This window comes from Spermophilus citellus, assembly GCF_964194105.1.
Source record: "Spermophilus citellus genome assembly, contig: SCAFFOLD_142, whole genome shotgun sequence".
Taxonomy (NCBI): Eukaryota; Metazoa; Chordata; class Mammalia; order Rodentia; family Sciuridae; genus Spermophilus; species Spermophilus citellus.
Window position 1 is genome coordinate 418906 of NW_027672820.1, and position 18214 is coordinate 437119.

An 18214-nucleotide genomic window follows, 5' to 3' on the forward strand; every position below is an offset into this window, starting at 1 on the left:
TGCCTTCTTCTCTTTCGCTTTCAGGATGCTTCCATTGCACACAGATTCCACATGATGAGAGAGAAACACCCTGAAAAATTCAACAGCAGGTAAGAGGCTGCAAGCCGGCTGCTCCGCTGCCCCGCCCAGCCGCACTGCCCAGTGCAGCCAGCCAGACCCGGGCCTCCCACCTGCTCCTACGTAAATGTTCTTGGCCTGGCCGCCCCGGGACTTCGCTTCCCTGCCACGTTGCCGGAAGGAGGGTTTCCATTTCCAAGAAAAAGAAAGAAAAAAAAAATGTCAGAAACCTGCCGCAGTCTGGCAGCCTGTCCCTCAGTCCCTCCCGGAGGATCTGTGCAGAGGGAGGGATGTAGGGGTGGAAGGGGCGTGGGGTGCCCGCCTTTGTGGGTAGTGGGGGGAGTCTGTCCTTGGCTAACTGAAGCCCCTGCGGGGGCTTGGCTGCTTCCTCAAAAGGTGCAGCACCCCCACCCCAAACCCTGCCCCGGCCCCGCAATTTTTTCTGGAAAGGGTGGAAGGGACTCAGCTTCTCTAGGTCCTACATGGGAGGTGGTGGCAGCCCTGGGGTTTGGACCTAGAGTGCCAGGAGGGCGTCGCCTCTTCCTTCCCCGACAGCAGAGGGCAGCAGCAGAGTGGCACGTGCAAAGGCAATAGACCTGGAGCCCACCAGGCCCCACCTGAGCCTGGGCGCCCTGTGTGCTGTCTAGATGTTAGATTAAAAATTGAAAGGGAAGAGAAAACCACGTCTTTTGCAAAGGAAACCAAACCCTTCTTGAATGCCAGAGGGAATTTACCAGAACTGAGTTCTAACTGGGCACATAGCTACCCCTGGGATTGTCAAAATTGCCTTTCTCCCTTCTTACTTCTTTCTCTTCTTCTTCTCATTAGCTGACTTCTATTCTTTCTCTTTCCATTTTATTGTACTATTTCAAGATGACCACAGGATCTCACCCCAACCTCAGGCAGGTAGGGAGTAGGGTGTATAATACTTTGGACTTGATCTTTGAACATGAGGGAATTGACATTTATTTACCCCACAGAATTCTCTTCAAAGCAGAGGTTAAAGGGTCTGAAGACATTCATTTAAAGCCCAGCACCCCAAAAGAGCCGGACATTATTATTATTGCTCTTTGCCCTGACCCCACAGCCTGGGGGGGGGGGGCTAACTAAGAAAAAGCAAGCCTTTTTAAGGATCAGAAACTAAACATAATGAAGCTACTTCCTCCTCTGGAAGAGCGATCTGTGGGATCTAATCACAGCTGAAGTAACTTTATTAGGATGTGTATTCTGTCACAGCCTATTCCTTCTCACTCCTAACACTCACAGATCCTACACACTCACTCCACACTGCTAAACGTCCATACTTCCAGCCCCTACCACTGTAGTCTCAAACTTGCAATTCTGTTGATTCTTCTCTCAATCTTCTTCACGCCCGAATATCTACACAGTTTTTTTTAAATACTCTTCTTCCACCCATTCCACAGGATTCGCACAAGTACCCTGACACATGCTCACACTCATGTCTGAACATTCCATCTGCTTGTGAAATCTGTACGTTCTGTTCATTCATTCATTTATCCAACAGTATTTTTTGAAAACATTCGATCTACCAGACACTATTCTAGAGGTGTTTTTGATGGACTGGTGCAGGGCACTCCCAGCCCTTTGGGGAAACAGAATGGAAAGCAGATGTGCATCATGGTCTGTTAAGTGATGTGGATAGATGCGACTGATGGCAATACAAAGCAAGAGTATGGAACTTGGCATGGAGGGTTTTCTAATGAGAGAAATGCCCCATCCAAGACACAGAAAACAGTGTTTTCCAGAATGGCAAAAGGAGAAGGGTAACTCTGAGAGAAGGAACCAAATGTAGGAAAAAATACAAAGGAGTGAGGGTGCAGCATGCTTGGGTGAAAGGAAGTCGTTCACTGCAGCTGGTTGTATGGTGTCTTGGCATGGGAAACAAGCAAAATCTCTGTAATTTGTAGAGAACGAGGAAAGAGGGGGACAGAAATTTCTCCATATTCCAAAAAATCAGTAGGTCAAAATATGACATGAACAGAGCAATCATCAGCCATCCACATGATTAAATACAATTAGAAAGATACATCTGTCAGGAAAAAAAAAATGTACTGTGCAAAACACAGTATGAACAAAGCTACTGTGATCTGTATAAACCATTTTCTTTCCCACTTTGCAGACTTCCTTAATAAGACTACTACTCTCAGAGGTTAGGTTCATGCCTCACTCTTTACCTGGTTGAGTTCAAGGTGTTGTGGTACAGTCACCATGGGTGACAGACACCTATATTTGCATTTAAAGAAATGCTGACATAGGATGTTGCCTCTATTTCACAAGGTCACCAAACTCTTCCTGTTAAGAGCTTTGGGTCCATACTGCTTCTTTTCTGCCTGCTTGCCCATGTCCAAAATACCCAGGAGTGCTCAGTTTGTCCACTGAGAGGCAGGCAAGCAGCCATTTTCTCTAGGCTTCCTTATTTAGCATTGGAGATGGTTTTAAATAGGCAGGTGGTTGTTGCCATGGTTACCCCATTACACCAGCAGCTAAACTTAGGAAGGGCCACAAGGGATAGGAAGAAAGCTTGATACCCAGGATTTGGAAATGTAAACGATATTATCAAATAGGCTTCATTTTACTGAGCTGAACTTGGGTTCTCCAAAGAGCAGCCACAGCTTGGCTAGAAATCTTTACCATTACTGCCTGGAACTGGGCCCTCAGAGATACCCTTGAGGTTAAATACAGGGAGTTATGATTGTTTTGTTTCATTTTGTTTGGTTTTGTTTTCAGCAAGGGAGTGTGACTAGTCAGGGCTGGAACTCACCAGGAAAGTTGACTCTTTCCCATCTCTAGTTCATATTCCTGAGGTATTCTAATAAGAATTCTTAACCCAGGGTTCAAGGGCTTTGGGGATTCTCAGAACACCTTGAAATTGAACCTAAGATCTTAGATATATTTTTCTGGAGAGAATCTCCATAACAGAATTTCTTAGAAGGACCTAAAACCTCCAAATGGTGAAAAATCACAGTTCTAAGACTTCTTTGATTCTTAAGGGGCGTCAAATATGACTCAGCTGTTAGGATTTCAGGAAATTTTTCCCCCAGTGGTCTCTTTGTATAGGTTGCTGTCAAGAAAGGTGGTGGGTTGCATGAAATTGTTTCCCTAATGAAATAGCTTTGTTAATGGAGCAAGAACCAGACCCAAGGAGGTAGCAATACGGGCCATGTGTGATGGTGCTATTTTTGATCCCTTCTACTACCTAGTCTTTGAATTGCTAGGTTCATAGTCTAGCAAAGAAGAAAAAACATTCCTCAAATATTTTTATAAAACTATTTTAACATACAAAAATGTTACAGGAAATCATAGAGTATATAGCACATTTTAACAGTTATATCCCAAGCATCATTCACAAGTGGATCATTTTTGAGTGTAGAAACAGTGTTACAAGGGACCCAAAGAATTATTGTCCACTTTTGAACTCCTACAAGATGCCAGGGTTTTTTTAAATATATTAAACTATTTAAATCTCAAAACAATTATATAAGGTAGATATTATCATTTTCATGTTACAGATACAGAAATTGAGGCTGGGAAAAACTAAGTTACCTACCTGAGATCACAGGTTTTTTTTTTTAAGCAGTGAGATTAATTTGATTTCTGACTTATCTTAGTTGAAGACCTTTTGCTGCACCTTCTGTGACCCCCAGATTTCCTTTAGCAAATACCTACTATGTACCAGGTGCTCTGATAGGTACTTTTTTTGGGGGAACTTGAGTTCCAATTCAAGAATACTTAACTACAGAGCTAAATCTCCAACACTTTTTATTTTTTATTTTGAAACAGGGTCTCCCTAAGTTGCTTAGGGGCTCACTAAATTGCTAAGGCCAGCTTTGCACTCCTGAATTACCGGGATTACAGGTGTGAACCACCACACCCAGCTCTAGTAGGTACTTTATACACAATCCCACTCAGTGCTCATAACTTGCAGGTAAGTGTTATTGTCCCTTTTTTAGAGAGGAAGAAACTGAGGCTAAAGAGGGTGGATTTCTCATGGGCTCATCCAACTATATGAATCGCCTCAATGAGAAAATGCTTGCTGAGTGCAGAAGGAGGAGACCATCATATCTTGTGTGTAATGAGTCTTCTCCCTATCTCAATGTGCACAGTAGGGAGCAGGCATGGCTACATGATTTTGTGTGACCCAGAACAAAATTGAAATGTGCCTTCCCTTGTTCTATTAAGAATTTAAAGTTGGTGAGCCTTCCAAAGTGTGAGGCATAGATCTCACACTGATGAGTGAGATGAGGGAAAGGAAATAAGAGAAAGAAGGCACATTTTCCAGGTCTTGACGAGGGGAGAGTTTACAATAGAGGCAAAATAATGGAGGAAAGAGAGTATTTTAACTAGAGGATAAGGAGAGGGATTATCCATCCTTCAAAGGGACAGCAGTCAGTACTAGCAGGATTTCCATGAAGAATGCTATCCAGTCCTTTATGAAGTTTCCAGATTAAGTCTCTGTGAAGGGTTTTGTACATATGAAATCTACACCTAAAAACTATCTAACTCCAGTGTCCCTGGCAGTGAGAATCCAGAAAGAGAAGTCTAACTAGGGAGGTTTTTTATTGTTGGTGAGAAACTCAGAGCACTTGAGGAGTGTGTTATTCAAACCTGCTGAGTGTCATCCACTTGAATATGTCCTTCAGCAGTTGAGACTGAAGCAAGATATTTCCTGTCGGGCCTTTCAAAGGGACCGCAGCCGTGCTTCATTCCTTACCCAAGGCTGACCACCTTTCCCAAAAGCCCTCGAGTAATTAACAGGCTCTGGAGTGTTGGCTTTCTTGGAGCCAGGCCCATGGAGTAGCTGACGAGGGGTTCCCCAGAAGCCCTAATGTAGCTTGAGTCCTTAATAGGTTGCAAATACAACTTGCAAAGAACTAAGCACTTCGTAGATATTTATAGAAGGAGGCAGCAGGGTATAGCCGAAGCTGGCATCCAAACCTGGCTCTGCAACTTGCTAGCTGTGTGACCTTGGGCAAGTTAATCCTTTTAATCCTTTGCTTCCTCCCTTGAAAATCTTGCAAGGTTGTTGTAAGATGTAGGAAGTTCATGGCACACAATAGGTTCTCAATATTTCTTGTTGAATATCATTGACTGGCAAACAGAGGAAAGCATTGCTGAAATTGCCATAAAGCATTAACAATCAGATACTCTTTTGATGGAGTGGCAGGTGGAATTCAGTTCTCATTCTCATAGGATCTTTGGTCTATAGGCAGAGTCCTTTAAAAGAAAAGTTTGAGAACAACTAAAAGTTGGAGGACACCCCAGCAAGGATGCATTGAATCTGACTTAATCCCTCTCTTAGAGGATGGGAAAATGGGACCAATTATCTATCCAGTGTTGACTTAGGTTTTCCAGGATGGGTGCTGTGGAGAAAATTCCTCCTCCTGGCTCCATGTGGGTTCAAGAAGCAGAGGTTTGGGGTCGGAACATCATAGATTCTAAGTCCAGAATCTAAAGACAGAATCAAAGTGGGGAGTCCAAGACCCCAGCTGAAATGGTACCAGAAGAAGCAGAGTAGGGATGAGAGAGGGAGAGTTGCAGGGCAGATGCCATGTGGTTTACCAGCTGGGTCCATGGAATGCCCAGCTGGTGGCTAGGCAGGTGGCCTGGAGAAGTCAGGTGCTGGAAGATGTGACTATTCTCCCCATCACTGATGCTCACCCCTCTCACCAACCCCCAACCTTAGCTGAACTCAGAGATGTTCAGTGAGAGGAGCAACAGAAGCTAGCAAAGCTCTAGGCACATAGTTCTAAAAATAAAAGTATCTCCTCTCTTGAATACCATGGTATGCTCTGCAGTCCCAGCATGCAGTGTATCCCCATATTCGTAAGGTAGTCTTCTTTTATCTAAAAATAAAACCATCTTAAGTTTTTTTTTTCCAGAAGCACTATGAAATAGCCCAATATCACAGCCCAGATGTTTGGTTTTCCCAAAGCAAAGGATTAAAAATCGTCACTACTGGAGTCTGCATTCTGTGCCCTAACTTGGGCTTTAGCCTTTCTCATCCAGCAGCGCTCAGCACCCCAAAATAGGCTTACCCTAGGTACCCAGTACTCCAAACTCTCTGCATCTATTTCCCCTAATAGGTCAAATTCTTTTTTTTTAATAGTCAGGATTCTGAAAAGCCCCCAACATAAATGATTGTGGCGTTTTCTGTTTCCTTCCCCTGTAGGCATTCATTCATCAAGGAAATGTTTGGTGCTGTGTGCTCAAGTATCTTTGGCTCTTGACATCAGTCCTGACAGAGCAACTTACTTCATTATTTGACCATTCAGATGCTAACCTACAAAAATGCTTTAGCTCCCTCCCAACCCCACCTCTACTTGGAAGAGGCACGGAAACTAAAATGAATGAAATATGGGTTCATGTTTTTTCTCCAGGCTCTCATCATTACGCAACTGCAGAAGCCCATGCTTTTTTGGCTGGATTATTTGTTTACAATCAGCCCTCAATGATTTGCAGAAATGCAGGAGCAGTCACGTTGGATCGTCTAAAGCTGTGGATGATCAAAGATTTTAGGAGGCTGCTATTAATATTTGTGCAGTTCTCTCCATCCTGACATTCACAGTATTTTAAATAATATGATGAAATAAATATTAACTCTATTGCCTTCCTTTTCCTGCCTGGCTTCCCAGTCAGCATGGAACAGGCAAGAAAACCTCTCAGAACATGCACAGGGGAAGCCTATGGGACCTTGGGGCTCTCTCCAAAGTTGCCATTTGAACAAATCAATTCCTTATGGCAGCTTGACAGGCCTTTTCTCCTAGTCCCTGCCAGGCTAGAATAAGAAAGGTATTATTCATGTCAACAAAGAGCAAAATCAGTCGGTGATAATGTCAGAAGGAACTTGAAAGCAAGCTGTTTTTCAAGACTTTTGGCCAAGTAATCCAAAAGTTATCAGTATTTCTCGATTGATTGGTTTTTAGAAGCATTTTCATCAAAGAGCTCAAGGTATAGCATGTAATCAAGTTCAGAAGGTGAGGGTTAGCATGATAACCTCATGAAAGAAAGTCAGAGTACACAAAGTAGAAGCAAGGTGGGAACTGCCGGGGTCCTTAGAGGTGTTGATGGTCTGGATGCTTTCCAGAAGGGAGAGGTCAAGAAGGTACGGGAAGTTTAAACCATGATTTATAGGAAAGACTGACTCTGAGGTTGTTTCACCCAAAAAAGAGGTTTAGGGAAAAGTGATTATTGGCCTCAAATATTTAAGAGGGTTTTCTCATAAGGGAGGAATTGGGTTATTTGGCATGATAAATCATAAGGAAAGTGACTGGAAAGACCAATCTGAGCCCCAAACTAGGACATCACTTCTACCAGTTAGAGCCATCCTAAAGTATAGTGGGTCATTAGGTACAACAGTGGGTTTTCACATTTTCTGTGCAAGCAAGGTGCTAGATAAATGTTTTGGACTCCAATGGAGCTAAAGGCCCAAGAGAATAGTTTCTGTTATCAGACAACCTGGATTCAAGTCCTACAGTTGTCACCACTTTTGTGTGACCTTGACCAAATTGCTCTTCCTAAACTTCAATCTTCTGACCTTGAGAATTGGACTATGTCTCCATATGTGTTTTGTGTGGTTGCTATCTCCAATTACCACTAACTTTGTAGCTTAAAACAATACTACTTTATCATATGACCGTTCTGGGGGTCAGAAGTCTCAACTGGGCCAAACCCCCCCACCCCCCGAAATAAACCCTGTCCACATTAAAAAAATATTTTCTTACAGCACTTTCATTGCACTGTTTCATTTACTTGAGCTCACACTGTATACATGGGTTCAAAACACGATTAACACAGCATTGCTTATAAGTTTTGAAAGGAAGTGATAGAAAGCAGCTGATTGGAGTGAATTTATCTGCAGCAGAAGTTTTATTAGACTTTTCCAATTAAAAACTCCCAACGCACTTGTTCAGTCAATGTGAGAGTTTTAAAGCTATTATTCAACTCCCTTTGCATGGGAAATAACTATTTGATATGTTCTGCAGTTCTACTTTTGTGGAGGGTAAATAAAAAAGAGAATAAGATCTTAAATAAAAAAGATCTTATTCTCTTTGCACTGTTTCAGGATCTGTGCATAATTTTACAGTGTCTCAGGAGGGCCAGTTTCTATGTTATTTTACTTTAGCAAGAGTTGCCTTCAGAACTTTGCAGTGGTGTAGATTTAAACACAAGTGAATAAGAGTGTATTTATTAAAGTATTTAGAATTCAGTCCTACTGCATCCCATACTAACAATAGTAGTTATCATTTGCTGAGAACCTTCAAGAATCTCATGTATCTTATTTTTAGTTGGCACAACTTTCCAAGTAAAAGGTCAATATTAAGGATCCATTTTACAGATGAGAAAACTGAGACTCAGAGAGAGACTATGCAAGTTGTTCCAAACCCCATGAGTTAATAGAGGAGCTGCTGTTCAAATCTAGGTCTGTCTGACGCCACAGCCTCCATTTATCCCATCACATTTTCCTGCCTCTCTTTGGGCCCAGTTTGATGCCTCATGACCAAAGAAGCACCCAAGAAAGAGACTAGAGAATAATTTGAATCAATGAAAGGACCTACATAAAAACCATAAATAAACCCAAATCACTTTTCCTGGGGAAAAATAGAGAATGTATTGGGAGCAGACCTCAAGCGGAGGATTCATGGTAGTAAATGGCAGACTCACTTCCTTACTCTTCATCTCAGCTCAGGAAACAATGTGGAGGGGCAGGGGTTGGGAATGTGCTTGTGCTTTAGAGGTGAGGTATTGTTTGGGTTGGGAACAGGAATCTTCTAGCCTGGAGACATATTAAAAGCTGAAATGAATTCCTGAGAGAAATTGTAGAATCCTTTCACGGGTTTCCCAAAGCAGAACATTTCATTCTTCTGGGGTCACAAACTTTATCTTCTTTGAGCCCAGGGGTGTGCTTGTTACACCACTAGGCCCCCTCCCAGCCGGAGCTCTCCACCCACCATTCTTCAGCAGGTCTCCTGTGAGACCTCTTTCCTCCTATGCTCCTCAGCTGCCCAGTGGTCCCCAAGACCACATGCCCACATGCCAACCTTGGGATTAGTCACTTCTAATCAATCATGTCACCTCCCTGGGTAGGCCCACCCCATGTGGAGCTGCCTGGTAGTCACCCTTAGATGTGATTCATATCATGTTGCTGCTACACATAATCTGCCATCGCAACTGTGTCCATTTTATATAATTTAAGCTCCCTTGTATTTGTGTAAAATCTTCCTCAGATGCCAATCCCACCTTCTCCTTGACTTGCATCGATTCTCTCACCTTCCCTCACACCTGCCCTTGTGTTTTTAATTCTTCTATCTAGTGTGACAGCCCCAATTTTGATTTAATCATTATCTATTACTTGTTTCAAGACGCTGCCCCCAAATTCCTCCCTCACTGACCAACCCTGGCCCTGGCCTTCATGTTTGCATTCAACTTTCTCTTAGAATTCATCTTCAAGGTTTTTGACACTTTTCCCCACTTTGATTTTTCTTCTTGGTTTGTTATAATCTGTTTATAATCTGCTAGCTTTTCAGCACGTTCATAAGCTTTCACTCAGAAAGAGTCTGACCCTGTTTGGGACCCACTAAACTAAAACTATAAGGGTGGGACTGAGCATCTTTCTTCATTTAGCCACAATGCATTGAGCATGATTTTGTTTTAGCTTCCTGCTAGGGCTGAGAGGAAAGGTGGACTGCCATAACCACTTCTTTCCGGCAGTGGATGGGTCTTACTGGGATGATGAACACGTTCAGAAGCTATAACAACTGTATCAGTATCTGAGGACTGCTGTAACAAATAGATCACTTAATAACAGGGAATTTATTCTCTCACAGTTCTGGAAGTTGTAAGTCTGAGAGCAAGGTGTCAGCAAGGTCTGTTCCTTCCCTAGGATCCAAGAGAGAATGCATTCCATGTCTATCCCCTTGCTTCTACTAGCTGCTAACAATCCTTGGCATTCCTTGGCTTATAGATGCATCACTGCATCTCTGTGTCCTTCATCACAGGACGTTCCCTCAATGTGTCTCTCTATTTCCAAGTAAGGTCTCATTCACAGGTATGGGGAGTTAGGGTTTCAGCATATCTTTTTTTTCACAGGGATACAATTCAACTCACAACATCAGCCCTCCCCGAATCTCTGGGGGAGGAGGAATATAATATAATATGGTGATCTTTGTTTCAAAGGGGGGACATGAACAATGAGGGTATTGTGTTGCTGAAGCACCTAACTGTGAAAGTGAGGTTAGACTTCAAAAAGAAGGTAACTTTTGAGTGAGAGCTTGGGAGATAGAAATGGGACTTCACTGAGGGTAGAAGGAACCAGAGGCAAGCTAGGAGGAGGGAGGCAGCCTAGACAAAGGACATAACGTGTGGAAGGTCCCTGGCAGGAGAGGAAAGGTAAGAGATTCCAAGTGAGGAGGAAAGGCAGGTGGGAGAAAGGTGGGATGAAGCTCCTGTGGCAAGATGGTGGTGGTCTTTGGAGGAGTTCCCACTTTATCCTAAACATAGGCACGTGAACAGTGCAGGCACACTGTCATCCAGTGTCTTTTGAATGGATCAATGAAAAAATGACTTCCTGTCAAAATTGGCAGAGCAAATATTCCAGAGCTTCTCCTAGAAACATCTTTAAATACTGAGCCTTGCTGCAGTCTTACTACAGTGCAGGACGTTAAGCTAGACCCAGGAAATAGAGAAAAAGAGAAGAAGAGGTAACTCCTGGGGTAGCATGTCAGGAGAGAGCTGGGAGAAGCCAGCTCTGCTGACCTCCAGGAGCTGGGTAAACTATGGCAGCCAACCACAGAGCTTTCTTACAAACCCTGAGCTTTAAAGCAAACTGTCGGGTTGTGGAAGTAGAAATTCATATTGGGGGGGGGGGGGATTCCAAAGTTTCTCTCTTCCTTTCCACCACAATTCAGATTCCTTCATGCGGAAGTCAATTCAGGTGGCTGTGAAAATTAGTTTAACATGTCTTTTTTGTTTGTTTCTTGCTTACTTGCTTGTTTTTAGTTACAAAAAGAATGTGAAAGTTCATTAACCTTCTATTGGACTTTATTAATTAGAACTTTGGAAAATTGTTACCCTTTTGTTTATGAGTATTTTATGATATAACATAGTCCATCTTTATATTTAGAGCTGATGTGATTAGCATCACATCTCATTCTGACATGTTTCCTTTAAAATTTTCATAATTGTCCACATTTTATTAAGAATAAATTAAAAACAAGGTGAAGAGATAGTAGATGTTCTCCAGAGTGAGTTAAGGGATTAATTTTAATTTTTCATTTAAATCAACATTTCCTACGGAAATTTTTAATGCACTTACTTACTATTTGACCAAAGGACATTTTGAAAGCAGCCTTTCACTAAAATTACCAGGAAACTCAGTAACTCTATTTAGCAAAATTAAAAATAAATAAATAAGTAAATAAGAAACCCAGGAAAAAATCACTTCATAACTCTGTTATGTCAGGCCCCGTGAAATGTAGACATGATTCCCAAGGCTCATTGCATCCAGTGTCTGAAGAGCTGAGTTTCAGCCCTTTTTCTTGTTTACTGTGTGCCTTTGGGAAGTTACTCATTTCTCTGATTCTTAATGTTCTGCTGTGTAAAATGGAAATCACAACTATCTCACATGATGTTTACTAGATTAGAGTAGATAAATACATGGATTGGAAATGTTGAGGGGGTTGGTTACAATGCTGTTGATTGCCATAGGAATTTGTAAGGAGGACATGCAGCAAGGTATATATGAATCCATTGAAAATCTCTAATCCAAATACATGGTGTTGTGGCTTTTATCTGTAATAACTTATAGAATCTTAGCTTTAGACAGGACTTGAGATTTCAATTGGCATAAGTTTGCTCTCTATAGATACCCCTGTTGAGGGTCATCAGATTTCTACTTTGAAGAGTGTAGAAGTGTTTAAATTTTGGAGTTGCAGGAAAGGGGGTCTTACCACTTCATATTTTACTAAGAAGGCATTTTCCCAATCTTTGAATGCTCTTCAACGAAAGAAAGACTCTCCTTAGTCCAAGAATGTACTCTATGCCCTCAAATTACTAAAGTGTCAGGGACTTTTGTAATCACTGAATATTCGTGTTATTTGAACCTACACTTAAATTGAAATTCCTCATTGTCTAGTAGAAGACGTCTTCTCTTCTATCGAATGGAGAGTCCCTTTAATCTTGGAAGTGGGCCCTTTTGGAGAGCATTCCAAAGTGCCAATCAAGACAAGTACTCTACTTTGCCTTTGAACTCAATGAGCTGAAAGTGTGTCAGTAAACTCCAGCTTTGGGTTACTTATAGAGTAAGAGGTGGCGGGAAGATCCTGGATAAATTAAAATCTCACCCCGTTTATCTTGGCTTTTGTTGGAGCTGTCAACACAGAGCGTTCCAATGAGTCAGGTTCTCTCTTTCCTCTTCTGTATCACTTTCTCCCTGAACTGGGGTGGGGAGAGGGACAAGCTACTCATAATCAGGGTTTCTGCGGATATGCACAGGGTTGGGATGAAGATAACGTAACAGGACGCCCTCCAAACTGAGCTGATGGCCTGGTTCAGATTTTATATATTGCCTTTTCCTCCACCTAACTGATCATAAGAATATGGGTAGGCAGGAGTGGAGGATGAGATAGTCAACAATAGGCCAGTGGGGTAGAAAATAAAGATTTGAAGAACTAGAGAACCTGCTTTTCCAGTAATTAAAAGTCAAGTTTATTACTCAAGTGTTTCATGATTGTGGAATAGTCAGTTACTTACCAGATTGTGCCCTAACTTACAAACACAGATCAACAGAAAATATTTTCTCCCAGAAGAGGTAGAGGTGGATATTTTGCTTCTGTGCATTTGAGCTTAAACACCAGCAGCTTCAACTCTCATCCATCTGCAGCCAGTCAGCCCTTGAAATCAGACACACATTAGGACCCAAGTGCCAGATAGGAAGGAAGGGTCCAATTGGGAAGGATAGAGAGCCCAGCGCCCCGCACACCCACACATGCCACATCCCCAGCCCGGGAGGAGACATTTTTGAGTCAGCTTCCAAGAAAATTTCCAGGAGGAAAAGGAAAAAAAAAATATATATATATATATGGGTCATAAATCCAAATGCCAATAGAAGCCTGGAAGTTAATGTAAATGAGAGAGTGGATGGATATGAGACTTTGGGTACAGTGGGGGATCCTGCAAACTGGAGAACATGAGAGAGTGCTTAAAGGAATCAGCCAGTTCCAATCAACTGTAGTCAGGTTGAAAAGGAACCCAGTATTAATGGACTGATTTCCTAAGAGAATCTGGACTCCAAATGTTTATGTACAATATTCCAATTGAAAAAAAAAAATCACTGTGTAAGCCAAATCAGCACATCCCTGGGCCCATAACGTGCTTGGACTTCCAAGTTGCCATGTTGATTCCAGGAATTAAAAAACATAAGGACGAAGTCGGGACCAATTATTTATTTTTCTTGCTTGACTTTGGTCACAAATTATTGATGTTGTAGATATAAACTAATCCTCTACCAAAAATTGAAAATGAATGGGCTTTAGGAAAATTTAAGAGGTCAGTGTATTTGCATCAGTAAAGGGTTCCTAGATGTCATAAAAGAGATGATTCAAAAAGAAAAGGAACTCAGAAGGTCAGAGAGAACATAAATCAGAGTCTGATTTAAGAAATAGATAGAACATGGAAAAAAAGAGCAAATGCCCAATCTCTGTTTGGGAGGGGAGGGGTGGAGAATGAAGCAAATGTATGAGGCTCTGCCCAAAGAGGGTAGATTTGGACCTTCTGGAAAAGGAGAAGAGAATAGTTAACACACTCATCATGAGAGTCAACTCATGATGAGCCTGTGGAGGTAGTTACCTAAATTGTCTTCTTCCAGCACATGTTATAGTAAGTCACATTGTTGATGTGCATTCCCTAGGATGGCAAGAGAAAATTAACAGGAATATGATGGAGGTGGGTAATCATTAAATACACCTGGGAAAGCCTAAATTAAATTTATTTCTATTCTGTACAATGTTATAGAGACTTTAATATAGATCCTAACCTACTGAAATCATTTAAAAGCAGAATAAAGAATTTTAGAAGAAATAGGCACCAGTGGGGAAATGCAGAGCTGTTCTGTAGCTAATCTGAGAACAACTGTTCTTCTGGACCATGGATTTTGATGCTGGAATGAGAGGCCCTTGGCAAGGAATCGGGAGCTTGTCACATAAACCAAGAGGAATATTTTGGGCCAGAGACTTGAAGACCAAACAGAAGAGCTTTAAAATGAGATTTAAGGGGGATAAAGTAGAGAATGTTCAAATGAAACTCTACAATCACAGCCCACGGAAGGGCAGCAGGTGTAGGCTAGAAATAAGGGGCACGGTAGAGGTGGTGCCAAGCAGTTCTCCTGAGGAACATCGGGGCCACACCTACAGCTGGAGCACGTTTGCCAAGGGCACAGAAAGAGGGGACAAACTGAATGAGTCACGTTCTTAGGGGAGATAGCTGGACCTTAGAGATGGCAGGTAATGATAGGGTGGGATGGAGCACACATCCACAGAGCAGGGATAGGTACTGACGGAGGATGACAGGTTCACATAAATCACAGTGACTGAAATGGGTGTTAATAACGCACACACAAGTGTAAGAAGTCACACACGTCAGAGTGAAAGCAAAGCACAGAGCATATGGCTGAGATTTGCAAAAGGACAAAATCAAAAAGATTTTACTGGCAGTATATACTACAGTTTCTCAGGCAGAGCAAGGCTCTGGCTGATGCTTTTCTATTTAAGATTTTTAGAACTGGCACAGGAGGGAGGTGGGATAGGGAAGGGAGTCGGTATTTATTTATCCAGGCATCTGCCCCATCTAATGAATTTTTTACTTGCCTTGCTAGTGGTTTCATGACCTGAGAGGTAAGGGAAACTGAAGAAAGGACTTTCTCTGGACTTCATCTGAGTAGGAGGCATCAAGCTGGTCGATGGTGTGGAAGGCACAGGAAGCTTAGGGGGAGGTCACCTGACCGTGCTGGAGTTTTGTGATAGCAAAAGAAAGAAACATGATTCCTAGCTAAGTGTGTGCCCTCTACTATCCTTCCTGTTCCCTCTGTTTCTCACTTTCCCTCCGGCATCTCCAGCCCTATCCTAGCAATATCCCAGCCCAGACTTCAGGGTCACCACCAGGGACCTCAGTGGTGAAAAGCAAAGATCACCAATCCAAATTAAGCAGGAAAGATATGCTGCTTGTATTTCAAGGAACAGAGAATTCATGGCCACGCAGCCAATTTCATATAAGGAATTCTATTTTGGCTTTATGCGAGTGTATATCATGTATGATATATATGCACTCAATATTCCCAATAACCCCAGCAAGGAAAGTGATATTATCCCAAATGAACCATGAAGAAACTAAGAGACAGAGACTAAATGACTTACCCAAGCCCATAGAGGAAGTAAATGACTGAACTACAGCTTGAACCCAGGCCTTTCTGTCTTCTAACCAGAGCTCCTTTAGCTCCTCCAACTTGCCTCCAAAACTAGACATTGTACTTCAGGTACTGAAGGGGTTAACTGGCTTTTGTGGGCAAGTGTGGGAACCCAACCTCAACATAATATTGTTTCTATGGGGAAATGTGCTCAGAGTGACAAACAACTGGCTTAACCAAGGAACTTTTGTAACCTGACCTATCATAAGTTGGGCACTGCCTCATGTTCAGAAAGGCTGGTTGTGGGAGAGAGGGGATCAGGCACATTCAGCCTCCGTCCCCTGACTCCATGATATCATTCCCCATCTAGCTGTGCATCTGTCTCTGTCACATCTACAAATAGCCCTAGCAGTACCTCCTGCAGAAGGTAGCTGTCAGGATCAGACAAGGGGGACCCTCGGGTGTGTAAGGCAGCTAGCGTAATTCAGGCATGCAGTCAACACGTGAGACTGGGGTCAGAGATTCATCCCGACAGCTGAGGGCCAGGTTGAGTTGGAGAAAAAGAGATGCAGAGAGCCAAGGCAGAGCTGCCCACACGTGCACACACGTCTTCATGTGCTGCATTGGGGGAGGATCCAATTTCAGACTTTGGCAGTCTTCATCATGCTTGGAGTCCTGCCCTTAGGAGGAGGTATTGTCGGGTGCCAGACAGAATTCAGGAGAGCCTATCAAAGGAGCCTGTGTGGGTAAATGTGTCCATACTCCACAGAAACAAACTTGCATGGAAAAGAGAGTCACGGCTCTGAGGTCATACATTCTTTGATGCCTAGACTTACCCTGAAAGATTGGAGAAAATGCTGTAGACAAGAGGCTTGTAGGTTTGGCCCTTTGTTTACTTTGGGCCAAGTGTAGTTAGAGTTGAAAGACCAATTGGGAGGCCAAGACAACAGACTCTCTGATGAGTGTCATAGAATTCCAAGCAATCAGAGAGCCTCCAACCCTGAATTGGGATCTGTGGCCATGTATGGAATCTGGGTAGTAAATGTGAGCAAACCCAGCCCACAGCTTTGAGTCACGATCTTTTGAGACTTGGGTTGATTGTCCCGTTTCTGCCAGATGCCTCTAGGGCATAGTAATGGAAGCTGGGCATGGAGGAGGTTGAAGGGGCAAAGGATTAGGACTGGAAGTCAGGAGCTGGCATTTTTTTTTCCAGCTCTCTACCTCCCAGCTGCACCTTCAAGAAGTGATCTCAGTTCCTAACAGTTACCATGAGGATGCCGTGACTTACAAGAGAACCACCATCCAGTCCTGATGGAGAGTAGTTTTGTACTATCAAGTATTTCTGTTCATAGCCCACACTCCCCATATTGGAGGCCATATTGAATAAGATTTTTGTCACTCATAAAACTGTTTTTAGTATAGTAGTTTTCCCATTAAAAAATTTTTTTTTTACTTGTTGATAGATCTTTATTTTATTTATTTATACACAGGGCTGAGAATCGAACACAGTGCCTCACACATGCCAGGCAAGTGTGCTACCACTGAGCCCCAGCCCCAGCCCCACTAGTTTTTCCATTTTTATTATTCAAAATCTATTTACTATTCAATCAGTATCTCTGGCTACCAAGCAATGTAAATGATTTAATCATATAAAAAAAGGAATTTAACCCATTAGTTAGCCTATGTCACCTTTATTAAGTAATAATAATTATTATTATTGTTATTTAATAACAAATAACAAAGTTATTTCTATTCTATGTGAAGACATGTTGACAACAACTCACAGATTTTATTTATATTTTAAAAGACTCCTTGGAACCTGTGATCCCTTGGCTGGGAATCCCTGAATCCCAAGAGCATTTAAAATGCAAAAAATCTGTCATCTGTGATTTTACAGGTAATTTTTCACATATGCAAATGACTTAAGAAGTGTCTTCATAGGTTAAGAGGATTTCATACCTAAACAATAAATTACATCCTGAGCAAGTTTCTCCCTCCAGTATCAGCCTTTTTTTCCCCTCTTAGGCCCTTTCTTGAGCTCTCCTGCTTTCTTGCTCCCTGTGTTTCTGCCCACTCCCTCCTGATCTCTGGTCATCATTCATCACCCTAGATTTTCCTGAGTGCCATGAACACCCGTCTTGTCTCAAGTATGGAACAAAGCCAGAGAATACCTTGCTCCTTGAAGCTGAAAAACACTGAGCCAACACAAATCTGTTGGCAGGAGCAGCAGGCACAAGAGTCCGATTCAGAGTACAAGAACAGCTATTTATAAAGCCTCCTTCCTGATTGCTGGGTTTTCACTTTCCCTTGAACTGAAGGGGCCACTGCTGCACCTTGGGAAAGATTATTCTATCCGCAGCTCCGTGCCTGAGGGTCACCAGGGGCCCATAATGATGAGCAGTGAGGACAGAGGATAGCATGCAGGGTGGATTAGAGGTGGTGATAAGCCCTCTGATGGCCCCGGGGCAGCTGAGTGTGCGGGTGATACAGATGGCCTCTGCAGCACCTGTGAGGTGACAGTCACAGGCCCCTTCCTGGCCTTAGAGTCCACCTGCCTTGTTTTGATTTGTTTTAATTCTTGATGTAAACTTGGGTTAAAACAATTACTAAACTTCCAAAGTCATTGGGGATTCAAATAACATAGGATCTGGCAGGTAAAATGCTCTCAATATTATCACTAACATTTATCATTCAGTTATATATAATTCAACTGTAGTTGCAGTTGCCCTTTTGGTGTTTCTG

General features: G+C 42.5%; 1 protein-coding gene across 1 annotated transcript in view; it reads left to right on the forward strand.

Moving 5' to 3' along the window:
• LOC308640546 (diacylglycerol kinase gamma-like) overlaps nucleotides 1-18214 on the forward strand; it is a gene marked incomplete at its 3' end in the record, with an annotated part of 117102 nt that overhangs the window by 58001 nt on the left and 40887 nt on the right. The window contains exon 18 of the mRNA XM_081312415.1: nucleotides 25-89. Within this exon, the coding sequence (XP_081168541.1) occupies nucleotides 25-89 (65 nt within the window). The remainder of the gene's footprint in view (nucleotides 1-24; nucleotides 90-18214) is intronic.